This window comes from Coregonus lavaretus (genome assembly GCF_964263955.1).
Source record: "Coregonus lavaretus genome assembly, contig: HAP1_SCAFFOLD_608, whole genome shotgun sequence".
Taxonomy (NCBI): domain Eukaryota; kingdom Metazoa; phylum Chordata; class Actinopteri; order Salmoniformes; family Salmonidae; genus Coregonus; species Coregonus lavaretus.
Window position 1 is genome coordinate 212,821 of NW_028166833.1, and position 27,882 is coordinate 240,702.

Genomic DNA, 27,882 nt, shown 5'->3' on the forward strand with positions numbered 1-27,882 from the left:
GATCTGGTACTGGTACTCCCTGTATATCGCTCCACATTGATCTGGTACTGGTACTCCCTGTATATAGCTTCACATTATTCTGGTACTGGTACTCCCTGTGTATAGCTCCACATTGATCTGGTACTGGTACTCCCTGTATATAGCTCCACATTGATCTGGTACTGGTACTCCCTGTATATAGCTCCACATTGATCTGGTACTGGTACTCCCTGTATATAGCTCCACATTGATCTGGTCCTGGTACTCCCTGTATATAGCTCCACATTGATCTGGGACTGGTACTCCCTGTTTATAGCTCCACATTGATCTGGTACTGGTACTCCCTGTATATAGCTCCACATTGATATGGTACTCCCTGTATATAGCTCCACATTGATCTGGTCTGGTACTCCCTGTATATAGCTCCACATTGATCTGGTACTGGTACTCCCTGTATATAGCTCCACATTGATCTGGTACTGGTACTCCCTGTATATAGCTCCACATTGATCTGGTACTGGTAGTCCCTGTATATAGCTGCACATTGATCTGGTACTGGTACTCCCTGTATATAGCTCCACATTGATCTGGTACTCCCTGTATATAGCTCCACATTGATCTGGTACTGGTACTCCCTATATATAGCTCCACATTGATCTGGTACTGGTACTCCCTGTATATAGCTCCACATTGATCTGGTACTGGTACTCCCTGAATATAGCTCCACATTGATCTGGTACTGGTTCTCCCTGTATATAGCTCCACATTGATCTGGTACTAGTACTCCCTGTAAATAGCTCCACATTGATCTGGAATTGGTACTCCCTGTATATAGCTCCACATTGATCTGGTACTGGTACTCCCTGTATATAGCTCCACATTGATCTGGTACTCCCTGTATATAGCTCCACATTGATCTGGTCCTGGTACTCCCTGTATATAGCTCCACATTTATCTGGTATTGGTACTCCCTGTATGTAGCTCCACATTGATCTGGTACTGGTACTCCCTGTAAATAGCTCCACATTGATCTGGTACTGGTACTCCCTGTATATAGCTCCACATTGATCTGGTACTGGTACTCCCTGTATATAGCTCCACATTGATCTGGTACTGGTACTCCCTGTATATAGCTCCACATTGATCTGGTACTCCCTGTATAAAGCTCCACATAATCTGGTACTCCCTGTATATAGCTCCACATTATTCTGGTACTGGTACTCCCTGTATATAGCTCCACATTGATCTGGTACTCCCTGTGTATAGCTCCACATTGATCTGGTACTGGTACTCCCTGTATATAGCTCCACATTGATCTGGTACTGGTACTCCCTGTATATAGCTCCACATTGATCTGGTACTGATACTCCCTGTATATAGCTCCACATTGATCTGGTACTGATACTCCCTGTATATAGCTCCACATTGATCTGGTACTGGTACTTCCTGTATATAGCTCCACATTATTCTGGTACTGGTACTCCCTGTATATAGCTCCACATTGATCGTGTACTCCCTGTATATAGCTCCACATTGATCTGGTACTGGTACTCCCTGTATATAGCTCCACATTGATCTGGTACTCCCTGTATATAGCTCCACATTGATCTGGTCCTGGTACTCCCTGTATATAGCTCCACATTGATCTGGGACTGGTACTCCCTGTTTATAGCTCCACATTGATCTGGTACTGGTACTCCATGTATATAGCTCCACATTGATCTGGTACTTCCTGTATATAGCTCCACATTGATCTGGTACTGGTACTCCCTGTATATAGCTCCACATTGATCTGGTACTGGTACTCCCTGTATATAGCTCCACATTGATCTGGTGCTGGTACTCCCTGTATATAGCTCCACATTGATCTGGTACTGGTACTCCCTGTATATTGTTGTGTATTTTGTTTTATTCCTCCTGTTACTTTTATTTGTATTATTATTTAAAACTCTGCATCAATGAGAAGGGCTCGTAAACATTTCAAGTCTACACCAGTTATATTCAGCTAGTGACAAATAAAATGTAATTAGATTTTCCTCCTCCTTTTCCTCCTTCTCCTCCTCCTTTTCCTCCTTCTCCTCCTCCTCTTCCTCCTCCTCCTCCTCCTCCTCCTGCCTACAGAATCTGTCCTCCATCCAGCCCTCTGCAGCCGTGCGTCAGTACCTCCAGAGCTTCCATGACATAGTGAATGAGGAGCCCATCTACTGGATGGTGTCTCTGCTGCCCAGAGCCCTGCTCAGACCTTACCTGGCACAGCACCTGCCCCTGGGAGAGAGGACCAGACCAGGCCCCAGGCCCTGCCTCTACCCCTGGCTAAGCCTCTTCCCCTGCCCCTGCTACCAGTGGGGGGGAGAGGACATGAAGTCAGACCAGTCAGACCAGAGGAACAAGAAGGACAAGTCAGGGACATATTACAGGTATCTTGAGGATATTATAATGTATTACAACTGATACAATATAATGTATACTGATTGATATTGATGATGTAATGTATGCTGATTGATATTGATGACATTGATTGCCTATGGAGGTTTATAACGTCTCAACTCCACATTGTTGTGTTTAATCTAGTGTGGTAATATTGTGGAGTGACACTTTTCTAACCTGTCTCTCTCTCCAGGCCTCTACTGGAGAAGTACCAGGATGTGATAGACGTCTATAAGGCTGTCAACATCTTCAGAGTCCAGATGATCAACGAGAAGGCTCTCTTCACCTCCAGGTAAAGTTAGCCTAACTTAGGTATGCAGTTAGCCTGGTCCTGCTAACTAAGTCTACAGTTAGCCTGGTCCTGCTAACTAAGTCTACAGTTAGCCTGGTCCTGTTAACTAAGTCTACAGTTAGCCTGGTCCTGCTAACTAAGTCTACAGTTAGCCTGGTCATGCTAACTAAGTCTACAGTTAGCCTGGTCCTGCTAACTAAGTCTACAGTTAGCCTGGTGCTGTTATCTTAGTATACAGTTAGCCTGGTCCTGTTATCTTAGTCTACAGTTAGCCTGGTCCTGCTAACCAAGTCTTGCCAGGTCTCCCTCGCAAAACAGGCTGTCAACCCTACGGGATCTTCTTAGCCTGGGTACCAGTCTATTTTGTGATAACATTCTACTCCTTGCCACTCCTTGTCATGCCAAATATAACTTGGCATATGACACGGAGTACAGGAAGTGGAATCCCAACTAGCGCATTTGGTTTGTTGAAAGTTGTGGGAACGTACATTTTTGATTTACCATTGGTTCTGGGGACGAAGCCATGACTTTACTGACCGGTAAAATTGAAGGTTATTTAAACGTTCTGAGAACGGAAGTGAAAACCTTGCCTGTTCTGGTAACGTTAAGTTTTAGGTTGAAGGTAGGTTCTGAGAACATCTTACTATGGTTCCCTGAAAGTTTTCCTGGGAGGTTTTATTAACGCTCTGAGAACAGAAATTATAGGTTATTTGAAGTATATTTAACAACTTCCTTAAAACGTTCAATGAATGTTTCAGCAAGACTTTTAATAACACTGTTAGCTTATTTGGGGTTAACTTTTTTTTAAAACTTCAAGCACAGATAGGACCAGGGGCGCAACTTTGGTTTTAGAAGTGGTGGGGGGGGGGGGGGACATAAGCTGGCGGGGGGTCTGGGGTCCTCCCTCTGATTGATTGTGTAGAAATCCAGGAAATTAAACAATCTAATATTACCCTTTTGGAGTCACTTTTATTGTAAATATGTTTCTAAACACTTCTACATGAATGTGGATGCTACCATGATTATGGATAATCCTGAATTAATCGTGAATAATGATGAGTGAGAAAGTTATAGCCGCACAAATATCATACCCCCCAAAAATGCTAACCTCCCCTGTTATTGTAACGGTGAGAGGTTAGCATGTCTTGGGGGTATGATATTTGTGAGTCTGTAACTTTCTCACTCATCATTATTCACGATTCATTCAGGATTATCCTTAATCATGGTAGCATCGACATTCATGTAGAAGTGGCTGATTTTCTTTTGATTTTCCCATGATGTCAAGCAAAGAGGCACTGAGTTTGAAGGTAGGCCTTGAAATACATCCACATGTACACCTCCAAGTGACTCGTATGATGTCAATTAGCCTATCAGAAGCTTCTAAAGCCATGACATCATTTTCTGGAATTTTCCAAGCTGTTTAAAGGCACAGTCAACTTAGTGTATGCAAACTTCTGACCCACTGGAATTGTGATACAGTGAATTATAAATGAAATAATCTATCTGTAAACAATTGTTGGAAAAAAATTATTTGTGTCATGCACAAAGTAGATGTCCTAACCGACTTGCCAAAACTTGTGTTTGTAAACAAGAAATTTGTGGAGTGGTTGAAAAATGAGTTTTAATGACTCCAACCTGAGTGTATGTAAACTTCCGACTTCAACTGTACTCTGGTCAGATGAGACTAAAATTTAGGAAATGGATGGATGGATGGCGCTAAATACAGGGAAATTCTTGAGGGAAACCTGTTTCAGTCTTCCAGAGATTTGAGACTGGGACGGAGGTTCACCTTCCAGCAGGACAATGACCCTAAGCATACTGCTAAAGCAACACTCGAGTGGTTTAAGGGGAAATATTTAAATGTCTTGGAATGGCCTAGTCAAAGGTCAGACCTCAATCCAATTGAGAATCTGTGGTATGACTTAAAGATTGCTGTACACCAGCGGAACCCATCCAACTTGAAGGAACTGGAGCAGTTTTGCCTTGAAGAATGGGCAAAAATCCCAGTGGCTAGATGTGCCAAGCTTATAGAGACATACCCCAAGAGACTTGCAGCTGTAATTGCTGCAAAAGGTGGCTCTACAAAGTATTGACTTTGGGGGGGTGAATAGTTATGCACGCTCAAGTTCTGTTTTTTTTGTCTTATTTGTTGTTTGTTTCACAAATAAATATATTTTGCATCTTCAAAGTGGTAGGCATGTTGTGCAAATCAAATGATACAACCCCCCCCCCCCCCCCCCCCAAAATCCATTTTAATTCCAGTTTGTAAGGCAACAAAATAGGAAAAATGCCAAGGGGGGTGAATACTTTTGCAAGCCACTGTACATAACTTGACATTTCTGCAATCCATTGTGACATTGTGGGAGGATAACCAACCGTCCAATTAATGGCAATGCATTTCTTAGCCACTATAAATGCTAGGTAACACAGATTCTTCTGATAACAGTCTCCAGTATTAACATTTCCAAGCAAACAAAAACAGGGATAAGGGAGAATCTGTAGACATGCTGAGATAAAATAACATACTCTTTGCCAGAATTCAGCCAGCCTTCACAAGACCATAACATATGCAAATATGTCCCCTTTTGTGTTTTACACCTCCAGCAGAGGAATGACATTTCTGAGTGCATGTAATTCAGTTTCACTGGCATATAGTACATTATATGGATGGTCTTAAACTTCAGTAATTTATGTCTGAGATGATATGAACATGACTGGGCATTCAAACATATCTGTATCCATTCATCATCATCAATAGCTTCTACCAGGTCTTCCTCACATTTTTATTTTACATGTTTTGTGTCACCGGGAAAAGCCTCTATCAACCCTTGATACAGTTTGGAAATCAACTTTGGAGGTTTGTTAGACTGCCTTAAAATAGCATCTGGCTTGTCCAGTGTTTGCTGCACAGAGAGAATAAAGTGTTGTATCTGCAACGATTCACCTCAGCTCCGTCACAGACTGTTCTTCCCTGGCTGCCTGACCCTGCTGAAACACCTGTCACCATCTGATCCTGCTCAGATGAGGCAAGACAAATAATTACCTTGGTGTACATTTATGCATTACATTAGCCAAGAATGGAAACAATGGTTCAATAATTGAAATGACCATTATTCCCAGATCCCAGTCTGTAGCCAACCCATCAACTCAAGATGGAACTTTGTATCCATTCACTGATTGTTATAATATACTGCAAAATTCACCTGATCTCCGTAGGCTGGTCTTCCCTGGCTGTCTGACCCTGCTGGGACACCTGTCACCATCTGATCCTGCTAAGACATGATGAGCATAGTGTTGTGTACTGACTGTGCACCATGACAGTGAAGCCTGAAGAGCTGTTTATACCGTGTCCGTGTGAAAAGTAGGGGATTAGCTAGGGAAACTGACAGATCAATAATGTTACATTGCAGATCAATAACGTTACATTGGAGATCAATAACGTAACATTACTACAGTATACTGATAAAAACTCACATTGTCAAACAACATCAGAATATTGGTCTTCTATCATTTGGCCGCTTGTTTCATCATTTGATTCAGGTCTACTAGTGTGATTGAGGCTAAAATAATAGCTATTGTTAGCCAACTTTTGGCTAGCTCTAATGGTCCATCAACAGGCGAAAACGAGCCAAGTTTATTTACTTCTGTTGAAACGGGAAAAAACAAGGCTACAAAACATTTCCATAAACACAACAGCTGTTAGATACTGCTACCTGACAGATAGCTAGAGGCTAGAGCTGAACTGGCTGTGGTAGCTACTAGCTAGATAGCTAGAGGCTAGAGCTGAACTGGCTGTGGTAGCTACTAGCTAGATAGCTAGAGGCTAGAGCTGAACTGGCTGTGGTAGCTACTAGCTAGATAGCTAGAGGCTAGAGCTGAACTGGCTGTGGTAGCTACTAGCTAGATAGCTAGAGGCTAGAGCTGAACTGGCTGTGGTAGCTACTAGCTAGATAGCTAGAGGCTAGAGCTGAACTGGCTGTGGTAGCTACTAGCTAGATAGCTAGAGGCTAGAGCTGAACTGGCTGTGGTAGCTACTAGCTAGATAGCTAGAGGCTAGAGCTGAACTGGCTGTGGTAGCTACTAGCTAGATAGCTAGAGGCTAGAGCTGAACTGGCTGTGGTAGCTACTAGCTAGATAGCTAGATGCTAGAGCTGAACTGGCTGTGGTAGCTACTAGCTAGATAGCTAGAGGCTAGAGCTGAACTGGCTGTGGTAGCTACTAGCTAGATAGCTAGCTAGCTAGTTCATTCACTTCAGACAGAACTTCAGTCGAGAGGGGATGAAACATTAGCTAACGTTACATTTCAGGTACACTGCTAACTCGGCACTAGGATTAAATATTTGTTTTTGTTAAGTCAAACAGCAATTACCTTGCCAGCTACATCAGTCAAATAAAGAGTAGCCAGTTCCTGCTCTACTTGTTTGACAACTCAGAGAAACATCACAACACACAAAGACAACAGCTGCCTCTGTTCGCACGCTCTGTGGTGTTGGCGCGGTCCTAAATCCAGCTGGATGAAACCACCAAACAGCCTACCTGACCGCTCTGAGGCATCCGCATGGTCCTAAAGCAAACCGATGCCTCGTTTTGTATCACAGTGCAATGATAAAACTGGGGGGGACAAAAATGCCATTTCAGAATGTGGGGGGGGGGGGGGGGATCATGACCCCCCCCTGTCCCCAGTGAAAGTTGCACCCCTGGATAGGACACATGGCATTAATCACACATTTATTTTTTATTGTGACACGGCATCAGTGAGCTTCCAGCCTAGAATCCTGTATGGATCAGTTGGTAGAGCATGGCGCTTGCAATGCCAGGGTAGTGGGTTCGAACCCTGGGACCGACCACACGTAAAATGTATGCATGCATGACGGTAAGTAAAGCGTCTGCTAAATGGCACAGTATTATTATTATTGTTGTTGGTTGGTTTGTTTATAGGGATGGGGGGGGAATTATGGGTGAATTATGGGTATCACATTAACCAGGTGATCTCTGTATTAATGTTAAATGTCTCTGTGATGTTCATCTCTGTATTAATGTTAAATGTCTCTGTGATGTTCATCTCTGTATTCATGTTAAATGTCTCTGTGATGTTCATCTCTGTATTAATGTTAAATGTCTCTGTGATGTTCATCTCTGTATTAATGTTAAATGTCTCTGTGGTGTTCATCTCTGTATTCATGTTAAATGTCTCTGTGATGTTCATCTCTGTATTCATGTTAAATGTCTCTGTGATGTTCATCTCTGTATTAATGTTAAATGTCTCTGTGATGTTCATCTCTGTATTCATGTTAAATGTCTCTGTGATGTTCATCTCTGTATTCATGTTAAATGTCTCTGTGATGTTCATCTCTGTATTAATGTTAAATGTCTCTGTGATGTTCATCTCTGTATTAATGTTAAATGTCTCTGTGGTGTTCATCTCTGTATTCATGTTAAATGTCTCTGTGATGTTCATCTCTGTATTCATGTTAAATGTCTCTGTGATGTTCATCTCTGTATTAATGTTAAATGTCTCTGTGATGTTCATCTTTGTATTCATGTTAAATGTCTCTGTGATGTTCATCTCTGTATTCATGTTAAATGTCTCTGTGATGTTCATCTCTGTATTAATGTTAAATGTCTCTGTGATGTTCATCTCTGTATTAATGTTAAATGTCTCTGTGGTGTTCATCTCTGTATTCATGTTAAATGTCTCTGTGATGTTCATCTCTGTATTCATGTTAAATGTCTCTGTGATGTTCATCTCTGTATTAATGTTAAATGTCTCTGTGATGTTCATCTCTGTATTCATGTTAAATGTCTCTGTGATGTTCATCTCTGTATTCATGTTAAATGTCTCTGTGATGTTCATCTCTGTATTAATGTTAAATGTCTCTGTGATGTTCATCTCTGTATTAATGTTAAATGTCTCTGTGATGTTCATCTCTGTATTCATGTTAAATGTCTCTGTGATGTTCATCTCTGTATTCATGTTAAATGTCTCTGTGATGTTCATCTCTGTATTAATGTTAAATGTCTCTGTGATGTTCATCTCTGTATTCATGTTAAATGTCTCTGTGATGTTCATCTCTGTATTACTAGCTGACAGTGTAATACAACTGAGGTCATGTAATGTTGTCTCCGGCTGGAGCATCGTAATACTTTTAAATATCAAATAAAATCAATAAATGAATCTATACCTGATGTGATCTAATCCATCTGTGTAATATTATCCTAGTTGGTTTCCCACTGGTGACGAGGAGGAAGTGGAGGACCAACCCATCCTTGTGTGGTCTGTGGAGTCTGGATCTGACGTTAGGGTGAGTGACATATTTTATTTATGTTTATCTAAAAATATTTATCTTACTTGTATTGAAATCAGTTGAGGATTGTGCCCATGATTGATAATGTGACTGTTTTACTTTTTAACGTTTACATTTATTTTCTAACACACTGGCCCATTATTTTCCTTGAGGTCACAACCCCCCCCCCCCCCCCCCCCCCCACACCCACCCACCAAAAAAAAGGTTATTCTGTTCAAAAAACCCAATTTAGACCGGCCCACTGATCTTAAAGATGGGACCAGCCCATCCGGCCCCGAGCTGTCCTAAGGCCAGTCAGTTTCTGGTTAACAGTGACTCTATGGGGACAGCTACGTCAGGAGAGTCTTACAGATAAGGTGTGTTGTCTTTCATTGGTCGTGTTTGTCCTGTCCCCTAAATCTGTTTGTTTCTGGCCCCCCCCCCCCCTCTAGGTGAAGCTGTAGCAGTGCAGCTGTATAATGCAGGAAGCTGTGTGGGTGTGGCTGTGTGATTTCACGCTGGGCTGGACTGTTCCTCTTGTCAGACATATTCCAATATTCCACTTTTATGTTTGAAACTTCCCCCCAACAACTACTGTTTAAACTGTATTAATGCAATAACTCAATGAATGCACAAATCTAATAATTGTCAACAAAGGGGCTAAAATGAAATAAAAAATGTTTAGGTAATAAAAACATAGAATGAAACAACTGCGTGAACTGTAAAACTGTATTTATTTTTATGGATATTGCAATATGAATATTAGACAACCAATCACATTGCTGTGCGCTACCACAATTTGAAGAATTGCTCTGGCTAGCCAATAAACAGACTGTATTCCTACCAAGAATTGACCAATCAGAAAAAGCTAGGGTTGCCCCACTGGCAGTGGGATAGTATTTGAATGCTCCATTGTATAAACCATTCCATGTTTCCTGTGTGCATATTTCATATTCATGTTGGGTCCACTGATTTCAAACAATTAGAGTACAGTTGTCCTTGTCACTTCGTCCTCAAATTCTGTGTCTTTAATTATTTCCTGGATTTACAATCAAAACAATTTAGCTAACATTACGGTTTCGATGTAAACCTGATCTTAAATTAATAGATTCAACTCTTTCTCTTTGGGATGAGTGGATTGACAAAAAGAGAGGTTTTTATATCAGCATTTATGGTATGGATGACGATGACAGTTTTACATGGTGAGGAGCTAGGATAGTCAGAAGTCAGATGGCTTTCTCCTGTCAGATTTTCACGGTAAGAAATAAACGATTCTAGGCTAAATAATGCAGCTCATGTCTGGATTCGATACCGGATCGGCGTTTGCGAGTGTGTCATTTGTGGTAGAAAATGAGCCCCCGAATTGGCTACAATTATTCATTCTTGGTAGCGCAACCTCAACTGATGTCCAAACGTGTGCATGCATTCATGCTTGTTTTTAAACTGGGCCTGGTTACCTTCAGACGAGTCCCGTGATACTCGTGGGGGTCGTAGAGAAAAAAACGGAGAACACCATGTTCCTGAGAGTCTCCCCTTTACATAGTAGTTTGTAGGTCAAACCGTTCGGGGTTTGTATCATTTGATTTACAGACGTTTTCGCGAGAAGACCGATTTTCGGTACGTCTCAATGTCTGACAAACACCGCTCTAGCTCTGTCAACTTTCACCGCAGATGCGGAAGTGTGAAATAGGCAGATGTGGTGGATTGAGACAGATACCTCTACCTTCAACTGATGGATTTTGAGGTTAATGTCACGATCGTCGGATACAGAGGACCAAGGCGCAGCGTGGAAGGTGAACATACTTATTTATTAAATGATTACACGAACAAAACAACAAATCGATACGTGACGTCCAAAGGTGCAAACCACAAACCTACACAGGAACAAGATCCCACAAACACAGTGGGAAAACAGCCTGTCTAAATATGGTTCCCAATCAGAGACAACCAGCAACAGCTGACACTCGTTGCCTCTGATTGAGAACCACTCTGGCCAACATAGATATACATGAACTAGAATAAACAAAGAACACTCACACCCTGGCTCAACATACAAGCGTCCCCAGAGCCAGGGCGTGACAGTACCCCCGCCCCAAAGGCGCGGACTCCGACCGCATCAACCAAATACCACAGGGGAGGGACCGTGTGGGCACTCCGCCTTGGCAGCGGATCCGGCTCCGGGACTGATCCCCACTCCCTCTCTAACCCCCCAAAGTACCCCTGGTCCGGTCTGGCCCTGCTGGCCGGAGCTGGACTAAACACCGGTGGAGCGGATTGCTCTAGCTCCGGTTTGGAGCAGCTGACCGGTGCCGGACCAGGCACCGGTGGAACAGGCACGGGCTGTGCCGGACTAACGACGCACACCACTGGCTTGGTGTGGGGAACAGGAACAGGCCGGACCGGGCTGGCGACGCGCACCACCGACTTGGTGCGGGGAGCAGGAACAGGCCGGACCGGGCTGGCGACGCGCACCACCGACTTGGTGCGGGGAGCAGGAACGGGCCGGACCGGGCTGACGACGCGCACCGCTGGCTTGGTGCGGGGAGCAGGAACGGGCCGGGCCGGGCTGACGATGCGCACCACTGCCTTGGTGCGAGGAGCAGGAATGGGCCGAACCGGGCTGACGACGCGCACCACTGGCTTGGTGCGGGGAGCAGGAATGGGCCGAACCGGGCTGACAACGCGCACCACAGGCTCGATGCGAGGAACAGGAACAGGCCGGACCGTACTGGGGACACACACCACTGGCCCTACGCGGGGATCAGGAACGGGCCAGACCAGACTGGTAACACACCCCAGTACCTCTCGCCGTGCCTCTACACTTTCCCTCCCCTCTGTGACCAGTGGCCCCCTTAACCTGGCGGCCTCCTCTGCAAACCCGCTGGACCGCTCTATCGCGGCCTCCTGCTGCCCCGTCGTCCACGGCGTGAGCCCCCCCCTAAAAAATTTCTGGGGGTCTCTCCTCCCGTGGGCCAGGCCCAGTCGAGGTTGAAGTCCTTTAGCGATACCTCTGGCGTTGGCTCCTGGACACGCTGCTTGGTCGAGTGTTGGTGGGATCTTCTGTCACGATCGTCGGATACAGAGGACCAAGGCACAGCGTGGAAGGTGAACATACTTATTTATTAAATGATTACACGAACAAAACAACAAATCGATACGTGACGTCCAAAGGTGCAAAACACAAACCTACACAGGAACAAGATCCCACAAACACAGTGGGAAAACAGCCTGTCTAAATATGGTTCCCAATCAGAGACAACCAGCAACAGCTGACACTCGTTGCCTCTGATTGAGAACCACTCTGGCCAACATAGATATACATGAACTAGAATAAACAAAGAACACTCACACCCTTGCTCAACATACAAGCGTCCCAGAGCCAGGGCGTGACAGTTAATAATTTTATGTAACTTAGATTGATGCACCGGTGCTTCAATTGACTCTAGGGGGTTAATCAAATGACCCTACAATAATAGTGCTTATTATTTGGTAAGGCTTCCGGAAGCCTTAAATTACAGCCAGGTTGTCAGGATGGGTAATGTACTATAAAAGTACACGTAAATACCCCTTAAGATACACTTCATTTTAACTAGCTAAATTCTGTGTAACACCTAGAAAATGACATCGCACTCGTTGGTGTAGTAGTGGGTTTATCCTCCCACTTGGATGGCAAGGAGGTTCAGGTTGTCATAATGGGAAACATACACATTAATGATAAGTCATTTTGTTATAATAATCTGGGATGACACCTGTATGGTAGACCCAGTCAGTGAGGTTGACCTATACAGTGGCTTGCGAAGGTATTCACCCCCCTTGGCATTTTTCCTATTTTGTTGCATTACAACCTGGAATTAAAAATAGATTTTTTGGGGGGGGGTTTGTATCATTTGATTTACACAACATGCCTACCACTTTGAAGATGCAAAATATGTTTTATTGTGAAACAAACAAGAAATAAGACAAATAAACAGAAAACTTGAGCGTGCATAACTATTCACCCCCCAAAGTCAATACTTTGTAGAGCCACCTTTTGCAGTAATTACAGCTACAAGTCTCTTGGGGTATGTCTCTATAAGCTTGGCACATCTAGCCACTGGGATTTTTGCCATTCTTCAAGGCAAAACTGCTCCAGCTCCTTCAAGTTGGTTGGGTTCCGCTGGTGTACAGCAATCTTTAAGTCATACCACAGATTCTCAATTGGATTGAGGTCTGACCTTTGACTAGGCCATTCCAAGACATTTAAATGTTTCCCCTTAAACCACTCAAGTGTTGCTTTAGCAGTATGCTTAGGATCATTGTCCTGCTGGAAGGTGAACATCCGTCCCAGTCGCAAATCTCTGGAAGACTGAAACAGGTATCTCTTAAGAATTTCCCTGTATTTAGCGCCATCCATCATTCCTTCAATTCTGACCAGTTTCCCAGTCCCTGCCGATGAAAAACATCCCCACAGCATGATGCTGCCACCACCATGCTTCACTGTGGGGATGGTGTTCTCAGGGTGATGAGAGGTGTTGGGTTTGCACCAGACATAGTGTTTTCCTTGATGGCCAAAAAGCTCAATTTTAGTCTCATCTGACCAGAGTACCTTCTTCCATATGTTTGGGGAGTCTCCCACATGCCTTTTGGTGAACATCAAACGTGTTTGCTTATTTTTTTCTTTAAGCAAGGGCTTTTTTCTGTTCACTCTTCCGTAAAGCCAAGCTCTGTGGAGTGTACGGCTTAAAGTGGTCCTATGGACAGATACTCCAATCTCCGCTGTGGAGCTTTGCAGCTCCTTCAGGGTTATCTTTGGTCTCTTTGTTGCCTCTCTGATTAATGCCCTCCTTGCCTGGTCCGTGAGTTTAGATGGGCGGCCCTCTCTTGGCAGGTTTGTTGTGGTGCCATATTCTTTCATTTTTTAATAATGGATTTAATGGTGCTCCGTGGGATGTTCAAAGTTTCTGATATTTGTTAATTACCCAACCCTGATCTGTACTTCTCCACAACTTCGTCCCTGACCTGTTTGGAGAGCTCCTTGGTCTTCATGGTGCCGCTTGCTTGGTGGTGCCCCTTGCTTAGTGGTGTTGCAGACTCTGGGGCCTTTCAGAACAGGTGTATATATACTGAGATCATGTGACACAGATGGACTTTATTTAACTAATTATGTGACTTCTGAAGGTAATTGGTTGCACCAGATCTTATTTAGGGCCTTCATAGCAAAGGGGGTGAATACATATGCACGCACCACTTTTTCATGATTTATATTTTATCATTTTTTTCAACAAGTTCTTTTTTTCATTTCACTTCACCAATTTGTACTATTTGTGTATGTCCATTACATGAAATGCAAATAAAAATCAATTTAAATGACAGGTTGTAATGCAACAAAATAGGAAAAACTCCAAGGGGAATGAATACTTTTGCAAGGCACTGAAGCATGTTATTGTGCAGTATTCCCACTCCCAATATAATCATGCACTTCCTTCAAGAAGGATATTTTAGTTACATTTGATTTATATTATACGATATATCTCCACCATTTAAAGTTATCATCTGTCTTTTCCTCTGTACTTGTTGACAATAAGACTAGAACTGTCCAAATCATGAAGAGCCATAATTGATATGTATTCTTTAAATTCACCCTGACTACCACAAGAGGGCGGCAAATATAAATTAACGTAGATAATAGCAGTCAGACCGCATTAATTCTCCCCTACCTGCCTCAGCTCCTCACGGCCACTCTCTCCTAGCTGGTAAAAATGCTGTTTGAGAGAAAAAGCAGTGAGTGGGTGGTCAGGGGACTCTTCCTGCATTCCAAATGGCACCCTATTTCCTACAGAGTGCAGTGTACTATCTTGGCACCCTATTCCCTACAGAGTGCAGTGTACTATCTTGGCACCCTATTCCCTACAGAGTGCAGTGTACTATCTTGGGACCCTATTCCCTACAGAGTGCAGTGTACTATCTTGGCACCCTATTCCCTACAGAGTGCAGTGTACTATCTTGGCACCCTATTCCCTACAGAGTGCAGTGTACTATCTTGGCACCCTATTACCTACAGAGTGCAGTGTACTATCTTGGCACCCTATTCCCTACAGAGTGCAGTGTACTATGTTGGCACCCTATTCCCTACAGAGTGCAGTGTACTATCTTGGGACCCTATTCCCTACAGAGTGCAGTGTACTATCTTTGACCAGGACCCATAGGGAATAGGGTGCTGTTTGGGACGCTGAATGTTCCGGAATGTTCCTCACCTCCCCATGAATCAGCTGCTTAGGTTGTTTGGCAGAATAGAACAGATCTGAAGCAATGAAAGGAGGACACTTGGGACGTTCTTGAGAGAATTCATGAATGAATTACACTACATTTGACTAAACTGATTCAAATTAGGTGGCTTATTACGATCCTTGCTTCCTAGAAGAATCAGCATAAAATATGATGTAAGCTTTACATCCATCCAGCACCTATGGAGTACCAACGGCTAAATCAAATAACAAGCATCAGGGTTTTAATAGCAACTAACCTAACCCATGCTGTCAGTACATGTCAGAATACATATGATATAACTTCCCCATCTCCTCCTGTGGCTTGGAAACTGCATACTGTTGTGATGTATTCTATTCTAATGATGTGTTGTATTTTGAGAGAGAGAGAGAGATAGAGAGAGAGAGAGAGAGAGAGAGAGAGAGAGAGAGAGAGAGAGAGAGAGAGAGAGAGAGAGAGAGAGAGAGAGAGCGCGAGCTTCTGGGAAAATTGAAACACACTAAACCCAAAACAACATGAAGAATTTTACTTGTCACATGCGCCGAATACAACAGGTGTAGACCATACAGTGAAATGCTTACTTACAAGCCCTTAACCAACAATGCAGTTTTAAGAAAGAATACCAAAAAACACAACGAGAGAGAGAGACACAAAGAAAATCTGTCTCTCTCTGTCTCTCTCTCTGTCTGTGTCTCTCTCTCTCATTTTAAGGGCTTTATTGGCATGGGAAACGTGTGTTAACATTGTCAAAGCAAGTGAAGTAGATAATAAACAAAAGTGAAATAAACAATAAATATTAACAGTAAACATTACACTCAGAAGTTCCAAAAGAATAAAGACATTTCAAATGTCATATTATGTATATATACAGTGTTGTAACAATGTGCAAATAGTTAAAGTACAAATGGGAAAATAAATAAACATAAATATGGGTTGTATTTACAATGGTGTTTGTTCTTCACTGGTTGCCCTTTTCTTGTGGCAACAGGTCACAAATCTTGCAGCTGTGATGGCACACTGTGGTTTTTCACCCAGTAGATAAGGGAGTTTATCAAAATTGGGTTTGTTTTCTAATTCTTTGTGGATCGCTGTAATCTGAGGGAAATATTTGTCTCTAATATGGTCATACATTTGGCAGGAGGTTAGGAAGTGCAGCTCAGTTTCCACCTCATTTTGTGGGCAGTGTGCACATAGCCTGTCTTCTCTTGAGAGCCAGGTCTGCCTACGGCGGCCTTTCTCAATAGCAAGGCTATGCTCACTGAGTCTGTACATAGTCAAAGCTTTCCTTAAGTTTGGGTCAGTCACAGTGGTCAGGTATTCTGCCACTGTGTACTCTCTGTTTAGGGCCAAATAGCATTCTAGTTTGCTCTGTTTAGTTGTTTGTTCTTTCCAATGTGTCAAGTAATTCTATTTTTGTTTTCTCATGATTTGGTTGGGTCTAATTGTGTTGTTGTTGTTGTCCTGGGGCTGTGTGGGGTCTGTTTGTGTTTGTGAACAGAGCCCCAGGACAAGCTTACTTAGGGGACTCTTCTCCAAGTTCATCTCTCTGTAGGTGGCACAGTGGTCTAAGGCACTGCATCGCAGTGCTAACTGTGCCACTAGAGATCCTGGTTCGAATCCAGGCTCTGTCGCAGCCGCCCGCGACCGGGAGACTCATGGGCGGCGCACAATTCGTCCAGGGTAGGGGAGGGAATGGCCGGCAGGGATGTAGCTCAGTTGATAGAGCATGGCGTTTGCAACGCCAGGGTTGTGGGTTCGATTCCCACGGGGGGCCAGTATAAAAAAATATGTATTCACTAACTGTAAGTCGCTCTGGATAAGAGCGTCTGCTAAATGACTTCAATGTAGGTTATGGAAGGTTTGGGAATCGCTTCCTTTTAAGTGGTTATAGAATTTAACGGCTCTTTTCTGGATTTTGATAATTAGCGGGTATTGGCCTAATTCTGCTCTGCATGCATTATTTGGTGTTTTACGTTGTTCACGGAGGATGTTTTTGCAGAATTCTGCATGCAGAGTCTCAATTTGGTGTTTGTCCCATTTTGTGAATTCTTGGTTGGTGAGCGGACCCCAGACCTCAGAACCATAAAGGGCAATGGGTTCTATAACTGATTCAAGTATTTTTAGCCAGATCCTAATTGGTATGTCAAATGTTATGTTCCTTTTGATGGCATAGAAGGCCCTTCTTGCCTTGTCTCTCAGATCGTTCACAGCTTTGTGGAAGTTACCTGTGGCGCTGATGTTTAGGCCGAGGTATGTATAGTTTTGTGTGTGCTCTAGGGCAACGGTGTCTAGATGTAATTTGTATTTGTGGTCCTGGCAACTGGACCTTTTTTGGAACACCATTATTTTTGTCTTACTGAGATTTACTGTCAGGGCCCAGGTCTGACAGAATCTGTGCAGAAGATCTAGGTGCTGCTGTAGGCCCTCCTTGGTTGGTGACAGAAGCACCAGATCATCAGAACAGCGCCGGAAGAAGATGGCTGCCGTTTTACAGCCCTCTAACCAATTGTACTATTATGTGTGTTTTTCCGCGTTATTTGTAATTTATTTTGTACATAATGTTTATGCCATCGTCTCTTATAACCAAAGAGAGCTTCTGGATATCAGGACAGCGATTACTCACCTCGCGTTGGACGAACACTTTTTCTTCAACGAGGCGTTCGCAAAGGATATTCTACAGACTCCGGACAAGGCCCAGATCCCCGTCATTCGCGTGAGGAAGAGACGGAGATATCGTGGACGTAGGTCGGGGTGCCTTGTAAGGATCCGACGGCGAACGAGTAAACTGCCTCTCCCATCAATCCTATTAGCCAACGTTCAAGCTTTGGAGAATAAAATGGACGATTTAAGATTACGGTTATCCTACCAACGGGACATTAAAAACTGTAATATCTTATGTTTCACGGAGTCGTGGCTGAATGACAACAATGACAACATTCAGCTAGCAGGCTATACGCTACATCGGCAGGACAGAACGGCAGACTCGGGTAAGACGAGGGGTGGCGGTCTCTGTATTTTTGTAAACAACAGCTGGTGCACAAAATCAAATACTAAGGAAGTCTCAAGGTTTTGCTCGCCTGAGGTAGAGTATCTTATGATAAGCTGTAGACCACACTATTTACCAAGAGAGTTTTCATCTATACTTTTCATAGCTGTCTATTTACCACCACAAACCAATGCTGGCATTAAGATTGCACTGAATGAGTTGTACAAGGCCATTAATCAACAGGAAAACGCTCATCCAGATGCAGCGCTCCTAGTAGCAGGGGACTTTAATGCAGGGAAACTTAAATCCGTTCTACCTCATTTCTACCAGCATGTTAAATGTGCAACCAGAGGGGAAAAAACTCTAGACCACCTTTACTCCACACACAGAGACGCATACAAAGCTCTCCCTCGCCCTCCATTTGGCAAATCTGACCATAACTCTATCCTCCTGATTCCTGCTTATAAGCAAAAACTGAAGCAGGAAGCACCAGTGATTCGGCTAATAAAAAAGTGGTCAGATGACGCAGATGCTAAGCTACAGGACTGTTTTGCTAGCACAGACTGGAACATGTTCCGGGATTCTTCAGACAGCATTGAGGAGTACACCACATCAGTCACTGGCTTCATCAATAAGTGCATCGATGATGTCGTCCCCACAGTGACCGTACGTACATACCCCAACCAGAAGCCATGGATTACAGGAAACATCCGCACTGAGCTAAAGGGTAGAGCTGCCGCTTTCAAGGAACGGGACTCTAACCCGGACGCTTATAAGAAATCCCGCTATGACCTCCGACGAACCATCAAACAGGCAAAGAGTCAATACAGGTCTAAGATTGAATCATACTACACTGGCTCTGACGCTCGTCGGATGTGGCAGGGCTTGAAAACTATTACAGACTACAAAGGGAAGCACAGCCGCGAGCTGCCCAGTGACACAAGCCTACCAGACGAGCTAAACCACTTCTATGCTCGCTTCGAGGCAAGCAACACTGAAGCATGCATGAGAGCACCAGCTGTTCCGGACGACTATGTGATCACGCTCTCCGTAGCCGATGTGAGTAAGACTTTTAAGCAGGTCAACATTCACAAGGCCGCAGGGCCAGACGGATTACCAGGACGTGTACTCCGAGCATGTGCTGACCAACTGGCAAGTGTCTTCACTGACATTTTCAACATGTCCCTGACTGAGTCTGTAATACCAACATGTTTCAAGCAGACCACCATAGTCCCCGTGCCCAAGAACTCTAAGATAACCTGCCTAAATGACTACCGACCCGTGGCACTGACGTCTGTAGCCATGAAGTGCTTTGAAAGACTGGTCATGGCTCACATCAACAGCATAATCCCAGAAACCCTAGACCCACTCCAATTTGCATACCGCCCCAACAGATCCACAGATGATGCAATCTCTATCGCACTCCACACTGCCCTTTCCCACCTGGACAAGAGGAACACCTACGTGAGAATGCTATTCATTGACTACAGCTCAGCATTCAACACCATAGTGCCCTCAAATCTCATCACTAAGCTAAGGATCCTGGGACTAAACACCTCCCTCTGCAACTGGATCCTGGACTTCCTGACGGGCCGCCCCCAGGTGGTAAGGGTAGGTAACAACACATCTGCCACACTGATCCTCAACACGGGGGCCCCTCAGGGGTGCGTGCTCAGTCCCCTCCTGTACTCTCTGTTCACCCATGACTGCATGGCCAGGCACGACTCCAACACCATCATTAAGTTTGCCGACGACACAACAGTGGTAGGCCTGATCACCGACAACGATGAGACAGCCTATAGGGAGGAGGTCAGAGATCTGGCCGTGTGGTGCCAGGACAACAACCTCTCCCTCAACGTGACCAAGACAAAGGAGATGATTGTGGACTACAGGAAAAAAAAGAGGACTGAGCACGCCCCCATTCTCATCGACGGGGCTGTAGTGGAACAGGTTGAGAGCTTCAAGTTCCTTGGTGTCCACATCACCAACGAACTATCATGGTCCAAACACACCAAGACAGTCGTGAAGAGGGCACGACAAAGCCTATTCCCCCTCAGGAGACTAAAAAGATTTGGCATGGGTCCTCAGATCCTCAAAAAATTCTACAGCTGCACCATCGAGAGCATCCTGACTGGTTGCATCACCGCCTGGTATGGCAACTGCTTGGCCTCTGACCGCAAGGCACTACAGAGGGTAGTGCGTACGGCCCAGTACATCACTGGGGCAAAGCTCCCTGCCATCCAGGACCTCTATACCAGGCGGTGTCAGAGGAAGGCCCTCAAAATTGTCAAAGACTCCAGTCACCCTAGTCATAGACTGTTCTCTCTGCTACCGCACGGCAAGCGGTACCGGAGTGCCAAGTCTAGGTCCAAAAGACTTCTCAACAGCTTCTACCCCCAAGCCATAAGACTCCTGAACAGCTAATCATGGCTACCCGGACTATTTGCACTGCCCCCCCACCCCATCCTTTTTACGCTGCTGCTACTCTGTTAAGTATTTATGCATAGTCACTTTAACTCTACCCACATGTACATATTACCTCAACTACCTCAACTAGCCGGTGCCCCCGCACATTGACTATGCAACGGTACCCCCCTGTATATATAGCCTCCCTACTGTCACTTTATTCTATTGTATATATAGCCTCCCTACTGTCACTTTATTTTTTACTTCTGCTCTTTTTTTCTCAACACTTTTTTGTTGTTGTTTTATTCTTACTTTTTTGTTTAAAATAAATGCACTGTTGGTTAAGGGCTGTAAGTAAGCATTTCACTGTAATGTCTGCACCTGTTGTATTCGGCGCATGTGACCAATAAAATTTGATTTGATTTGATTTGATTTGATTTGATCAGCAAACAGAAGACATTTGACTTCAGATTCTAGTAGGGTGAGGCCGGGTGCTGCAGACTGTTCTAGTGCCCTCGCCAATTCGTTGATATATATGTTGAAGAGGGTATATATGCTGCATCCCTGTCTCACCCCACGGCCCTGTGGAAAGAAATGTGTGTGTTTTTTGCCAATTTTAACCGCACACTTGTTGTTTGTGTACATGGATTTTATAATGTCGTATGTTTTTCCCCCAACCCCACTTTCCATCAATTTGTATAGCAGACCCTCATGCCAAATTGAGTCAAAAGCTTTTTTGAAATCAACAAAGCATGAGAAGACTTTGCCTTTGTTTTGGTTTGTTTGTTTGTCAATTAGGGTGTGCAGGGTGAATACGTGGTCTGTCGTACGGTAATTTGGTAAAAAGCCAATTTGACATTTGATCAGTACATTGTTTTCACTGAGGAAATGAACTAGTCTGCTGTTAATGATAATGCAGAGGATTTTCCCAAGGTTGCTGTTGACGCATATCCCACGGTAGTTATTGGGGTCAAATTTGTCTCCACTTTTGTGGATTGGGGTGATCAGTCCTTGGTTCCAGATATTGGGGAAGATGCCAGAGCTAAGGATGATGTTAAAGAGTTTAAGTATAGCTAATTGAAATTTGTGGTCTGTATATTTTATCATTTCATTGAGGATACCATCAACACCACAGGACTTTTTGGGTTGGAGGGTTTGTATTTTGTCCTGTAGTTCATTCAATGTAATTGGAGAATCCAGTGGGTTCTGGTAGTCTTTAATAGTTGATTCTAAGATTTGCATTTGATCATGTATATTTTTTTGCTGTTTGTTCTCTGTTATAGGGCCAAAAAGATTGGAGAAGTGGTTTACCCATACATCTCCGTTTTGGATAGATAGCTCTTCGTGTTGTTGTTTGTTTAGTGTTTTCCAATTTTCCCAGTAGTGGTTAGAGTCTATGGATTCTTCAATTACATTGAGCTGATTTCTGACATGCTGTTCCTTCTTTTTCCGTAGTGTATTTCTGTATTGTTTTAGTGATTCATCATAGTGAAGGCGTAGGCTCAGGTTTTCTGGGTCTCTATGTTTTTGGTTGGATAGGTTTCTCAATTTCTTTCTTAGGTTTTTGCATTCTTCATCAAACCATTTATCACTGTTATTACTTTTCTTTGGTTTTCTGTTAGAGATTTTTAGATTTGATAGGGAAGCTGAGAGGTCAAATATACTGTTTAGGTTTTCTACTGCCAAGTTTACACCTTCACTATTACAGTGGAACGTTTTGTCCAGGAAGTTGTCTAGAATGGATTGAATTTGTTGTTTCCTAATTGTTTTTTGGTAGGTTTCAACACTACTTTCCTTCCATCTATAGCATTTCTTAATATTATTCAGTTCCTTTGGCTTTGATGCCTCATGATTGAGTATTGCTCTGTTCAAGTAGACTGTGATTTTGCTGTGGTCTGATAGGGGTGTCAGTGGGCTGACTGTGAATGCTCTGAGAGACTCTGGGTTGAGGTCAGTGATAAAGTAGTCTACAGTACTACTGCCAAGAGATGAGCTATAGGTGTACCTACCATAGGAGTCCCCTCGAAGCCTACCATTGACTATGTACATACCCAGTGTGCGACAGAGCTGCAGGAGTCGTGACCCGTTTTTGTTGGTTATGTTGTCGTAGTTGTGCCTAGGGGGGCATATGGGGGAGTGAATGCTGTCACCTCCAGGTAGGTGTTTGTCCCCCTGTGTGCTGAGGGTGTCAGGTTCTTGTCCAGTTCTGGCATTTAGATCGCCACAGACTAGTACATGTCCCTGGGTCTGGAAATGATTGATTTCCCCCTCCAGGATGGAGAAACTGTCTTCATTAAAGTATGGGGATTCTAGTGGGGGGATATAGGTAGCACACAGGAGGACATTTTTCTCAGTTGAGATAATTTCCTTTTGAATTTCTAACCAAATGTAAAATGTTCCTGTTTTGATTAATTTAATAGAGTGAGTTAGGTCTGCTCTATACCAAATTAGCATACCCCCTGAGTCCCTTCCCTGTTTCACACCTGGTAGTTTGGTGGATGGGACTACCAGCTCTCTGTAACCTAGAGGGCAACCAGTGGGTCCGTCTCCTCTATACCATGTTTCTTGTAGGATGACAATGTCTGTATTTCCGATTTCTTTGGTGAAGTCCAGATTCCTGCTCTTTAGGCCAAAGGCAGATGACCTCAGACCTTGGATATTCCAGGATGAAATAGTGAAGGCTTTGTGTTCCATAAAGTGTCTAATGTTGTTGGTTGTGTGATTTGGCCTCAGGCCAGTAATTGTGAGCAGAGCCTGCTGAGCATCTGGTACATGCCATTGGCTTGGGCTAGTGTAAGAGTGGGTGTTGGGCCTGTTTGCCTGCTCACGGCCTGGGCGTATGTGTGACTTTCATGTTGAGGCCCTCTTTGTGGGAGTGGGGGGCTTGGCGTGGGTAGGAGGGGCATAAGTCTGATCTGAGGGGGCCTAAATGGGGTGTGGGCATGGTTGACTTGGGGGGGAGTTAATTGGTGGGGGTGTGGGTGTAGATGTGGTTGATGGTGCTGTGGTCTGGATGTAGGTCCTCTCTGCGGGGGTCCTCTATGTGCAGGTCCTGGGGGGGGGGGTCCCGCAGGTCTGGGAGAGTGTCTCGCTGGTCTGGGCGGGGTGTCTGTTGATCTGTTGCTCCTGTGTGAGGTGTTGGGTCTGCGGTTGAGGGCGATATCCTTTAGGGTCCGGGCGAAGGTGGGCACTGCTGCCTTGTATAGGTGGACTTGGTCATAAAGGCTGTTCACGTCCAGGGTGGAGTGGTGGACCAGGAAGACATTTGGTTTTGATGCACAGTCACGGGAAATACTTGCGTTTACCCGCTGTATGGTAGCAGGGTGGAAGTATTTTCGTGGTAACAGGGTGGAGATAACCACTTGTGCGTTGGGGAAAATAGAAGAAGCTTTTTCTATCACTCCCTTGAGTGATGTGGCCACCCTTTCCTGCTGTGTTCTCAGGTCGTTTGTGCCTGTGTGTATTATTATGTGGCTGGGTGATCCTAGTCGGTCCTCAGACAGAAGGTCTAGGGCGCGCTGGGTGATTGGACACCAGAGTTTAGACACTGTGTGTTTTGGAAAAAGTTTATTTTCTTGTATGTATTTCCCGTTTGAGTCCATAAGGAGTACAATCTGTGGCTTGTGTATGTCCTCAGTGGGTGTGGGGGGGTCGTCATGAGGGCTATCAGGGTGTCTGACTGGGGGGTTGCTCAGAGGGGTTGGGGTCCCCAGGGCTTGGGGTTCTTCATTTGTTTGTCTGGGTGTGATGTCGAGGCTATGGTCAGGGTCTAGGGTGTACTGTTCTGCTGCGGTGTCGAGACTTTGGCCAGGATCTGAGGTGGGCTGTTCTCTAATGGGTTGTTCAATGTCACCCGTCATCGTTCTCACCTTCTCCTCCAGCACTCTGATCCTCTCCTCTAGTGCTCTGTTCTTCTCCTGCTCCTGCTCTTTCTCCTGTTGATGTTGTCTCACCACAGTCCAGAGTGCAGACATGTCTCTCTCTACCTCCAGCTCTCCAGGTCTAGTTAAGGGGGTGTTGTTGTGCTGGACTGTTGTCTGGGTCTGTGCTGACTGGAGTGTGTTCACCTGCTGTTCCAGCTCCACCTGCCTTACCTCCAGCTGGGTGAATGTATCCTTCATTTCAATGAGGGAGTAGTACTCTGTGCTGGGAAGTTGACTTTCTGCTTGGGGTTGCTCTGTGGGGTTATTTAATGAAGAGGTCTGGTCTGACCCGCTCGGGGTGGGGGTATCTTTCTCAAGGGAGAGCTTCTCCTGCTGAGCTATTTCTTTGATTAGGTGAAAGTCCAGCTGGAACTGTTTGGTGTTGCCTTGAACCAAAACGGTTCCAGATTTATAGAGATTAATATTAGACGACTCAGAGTCCTCGTTGTCCAGTATCCTGAGTTTCCACCCGTCGCTAACACCCCCCCTCTTAACAGAGGGGTAGTGTGCTAGTATAGCACTGTGCCATGCCAGGGGATGGTCTGTGTGGAAGATAAGGTTGCTTATGTTCCCATTTTTATACAAATCAGCAAAAAGTGTCTCGTGCTTCCCCAAAATAAGTTTCAATTTGTACTCTTTTCGTGTCTTGTTGTTTTTTACATTCAGAGGGTACTGTATTTTAATGACCTCTGAACAGTGGGGGGGGGGGGGTGCTTCTAAGGCCTCTCCATTTAGTTGGGGTAGACTGTACGACTCTCCTGCCATTGTTGGGCTCAAGGGCTTTGACACCTCTCACTTCACATGTCAGTGCTAATTGAAATTGTATCTCTTTGTAGCAAGTTTAAGCTTGGTAGCCTTAGCATTCAGTCCTTATAAAATAAAATATATCATTGTAATGTATTTTTCTTCTTGGTTATTGAAAGTGAAAAATAGCTTCATACTAAACATTACTCACTCAGTTCCAGGTTGGATGGTGTTTTCAGGTTTCTGTTTGTTCGCCAGAGCATTTGCTGTATAGTTTGAGAATAGTAATCCTTGGTAGTAGAAAGCTTTCCAGGTAATTCCGTCCAAAGGTTTGGAGTTTTGGTTTGGAATGAAGGTTATGTTGTGGAGGGTAGCATCCTGTATATGTCCCTGCCAAAAAATCCTACTTTATCTGACTCTAAAATCTATATTTTTTGTTAAAAATGCAGGAGCAATGTCTTTGAGCTCTCTCTGCCTCTCTCTCTCTCTCTCTCTCTCTCTCTCTCTCTCTCTCTCTCTCTCTCTCTCTCACACACTCACACACACACAATCTCTCTCACTCTCTCACTCACACTCTCTCTCCCTCCGTCTGTACAGCTGGGGAAGACAGGTTGGATATACAGTTGTAGAAGTGGTGAGGTTTTAGTTATTGTGATATGTGGTGTTGTTTTGTATCGTGGGGTAGAGGGCAAGGTGAGTATGCAGCACAGGGGCTTTTTGTTTTTAAAGGGAGGTTTTAATGAAATGAAATTAGGATGTATCATTAAAGAAAGACAAAAAAAAGTATCTCTTTCTCTCTCTCTCCCTCTCTCTCTCTCTCTCTCAATTCAATTTCAATTCAATTTAAGGGCTTTATTGGCATGGGAAACGTATGTTAACATTGCTAAAGCAAGTGAAGTAGATAGTAAACAAAAGTGAAATAAATATTAACAATAAACATTACACTCAGAAGTTTCAAAAGAATAAAGACATTTAAATTGTCATTATGTCTATATACAGTGTTGTAACTCTCTCTCTCTCTCTCTCTCTCTGTCCTGTTGTCCCTTTACATCAGGGGTAGGTTTAACAATAATTATAACAGGGATTTTGAAATTCAACAGAGGGACAGTTTTTGGACTGTAGCTCAGCTGGTAGAGCACGGCGCTTGTAACGCCAAGGTAGTGGGTTCGATCCCCGGGACCACCCATACACAAAAAAAATTATGCACGCATGACTGTAAGTCGCTTTGGATAAAAGCGTCTGCTAAATGGCATATAATTAATTATTATAATTTATAATTATAATTAATTTGTTTTTCAAAATCAATTTGCAGGCCAGAAAAACGGCAGTTATTTCTAATGTATACATATATATATAGGTCCATTATCATTTCTCAATACTTTCCATCTGGTTTTAAACATTCAAGTCTAGCCTGAAGTCCTTTTTTAATCCTAAATAATCATTTGTTAGGATGCAAAGATGTTTTTTTGCAACCAAGTTTCTTTGTTGATTTACTATACTTTTTAAGGTTAGTGCGTGCCCGAGGGGTATGCTCTGTGTCTCCATTATATGCTTTCTGTCTGAGCAGGAAATGTGTTGTTAGAAATAGCAGGTTGTTGATGTGATTCTAGTCTACTGATAGTGGGCGGGGCTGAGGAGGACATGGGCTGGTCGCTGCTCTGCAGTACCTTATACTTTCCTCATCTCTTCCAATGCCCTCACTTCATCTCATTTCACTCCTCCGCAACAGTGACTAATCCAAGCCAGAAACAGGTAGAAAAGAGCAGATCCCCTGAGCAACTACTACTACTACTACTACTACTACTACTACTACTACTACTACTGCTACTACTACTACTACTACTACTACTACTACTACTACTACTGCTACTACTACTACTACTACTACTACTACTACTACTACTACTACTACTACTACTACTGCTACTACTACTACTACTACTACTGCTACTACTACTACTACTACTACTACTACTACTACTACTACTACTGCTGCTACTACTACTACTACTACTACTGCTACTACTACTACTACTACTACTACTACTACTACTACTACTACTACTACTGCTACTACTACTACTACTACTACTACTACCATTACTACTACTACTACTACTACTACTGCTACTACTACTACTACTACTACTACTACCACTACTACTACTACTACTACTACTACTACTACTACTACTACTACTACTACTACCATTACTACTACTACTACTACTACTACTACTACTACTACTGCTACTGCTACTACTACTACTACTACTACTACTACTACTACTACTACTACTACTACTACTACTACTACTACTACTACCACTACTACTACTACTACTACTACTACTACTACTACTACTACTACTGTCACTGTGTTACTAGCCATCTCAGGTACGCTCAACATTCTCTGATTTATCAGCGTACAGGTAATGTACTACGTTACAGATGTAACTGCTCTGTTTTCACTTTAGTACATGCTATGTTATGTCATGTTAAGTTATGTAAGTTAAAAGTAAAGTTGTGCTATGTTATGTCATGTTATGTTATATTTTGTTAACTTAACTTACATTATGTCATGTCATGTGATGTCAT

The 27,882-nt window shown here is 43.8% G+C and overlaps 1 protein-coding gene across 1 annotated transcript in view; it reads left to right on the forward strand.

The window, feature by feature from the left end:
* The window catches only part of LOC311114231 (uncharacterized protein), a gene marked incomplete at both ends in the record, with an annotated part of 69,741 nt that overhangs the window by 18,638 nt on the left and 23,221 nt on the right, over nt 1–27,882 (forward strand). Inside the window, 4 exons of the mRNA XM_084189494.1 lie at nt 2,101–2,396; nt 2,600–2,698; nt 8,919–9,000; nt 25,882–25,894. Coding sequence (XP_084045620.1) covers nt 2,101–2,396; nt 2,600–2,698; nt 8,919–9,000; nt 25,882–25,894 — 490 coding nt within the window. The remainder of the gene's footprint in view (nt 1–2,100; nt 2,397–2,599; nt 2,699–8,918; nt 9,001–25,881; nt 25,895–27,882) is intronic.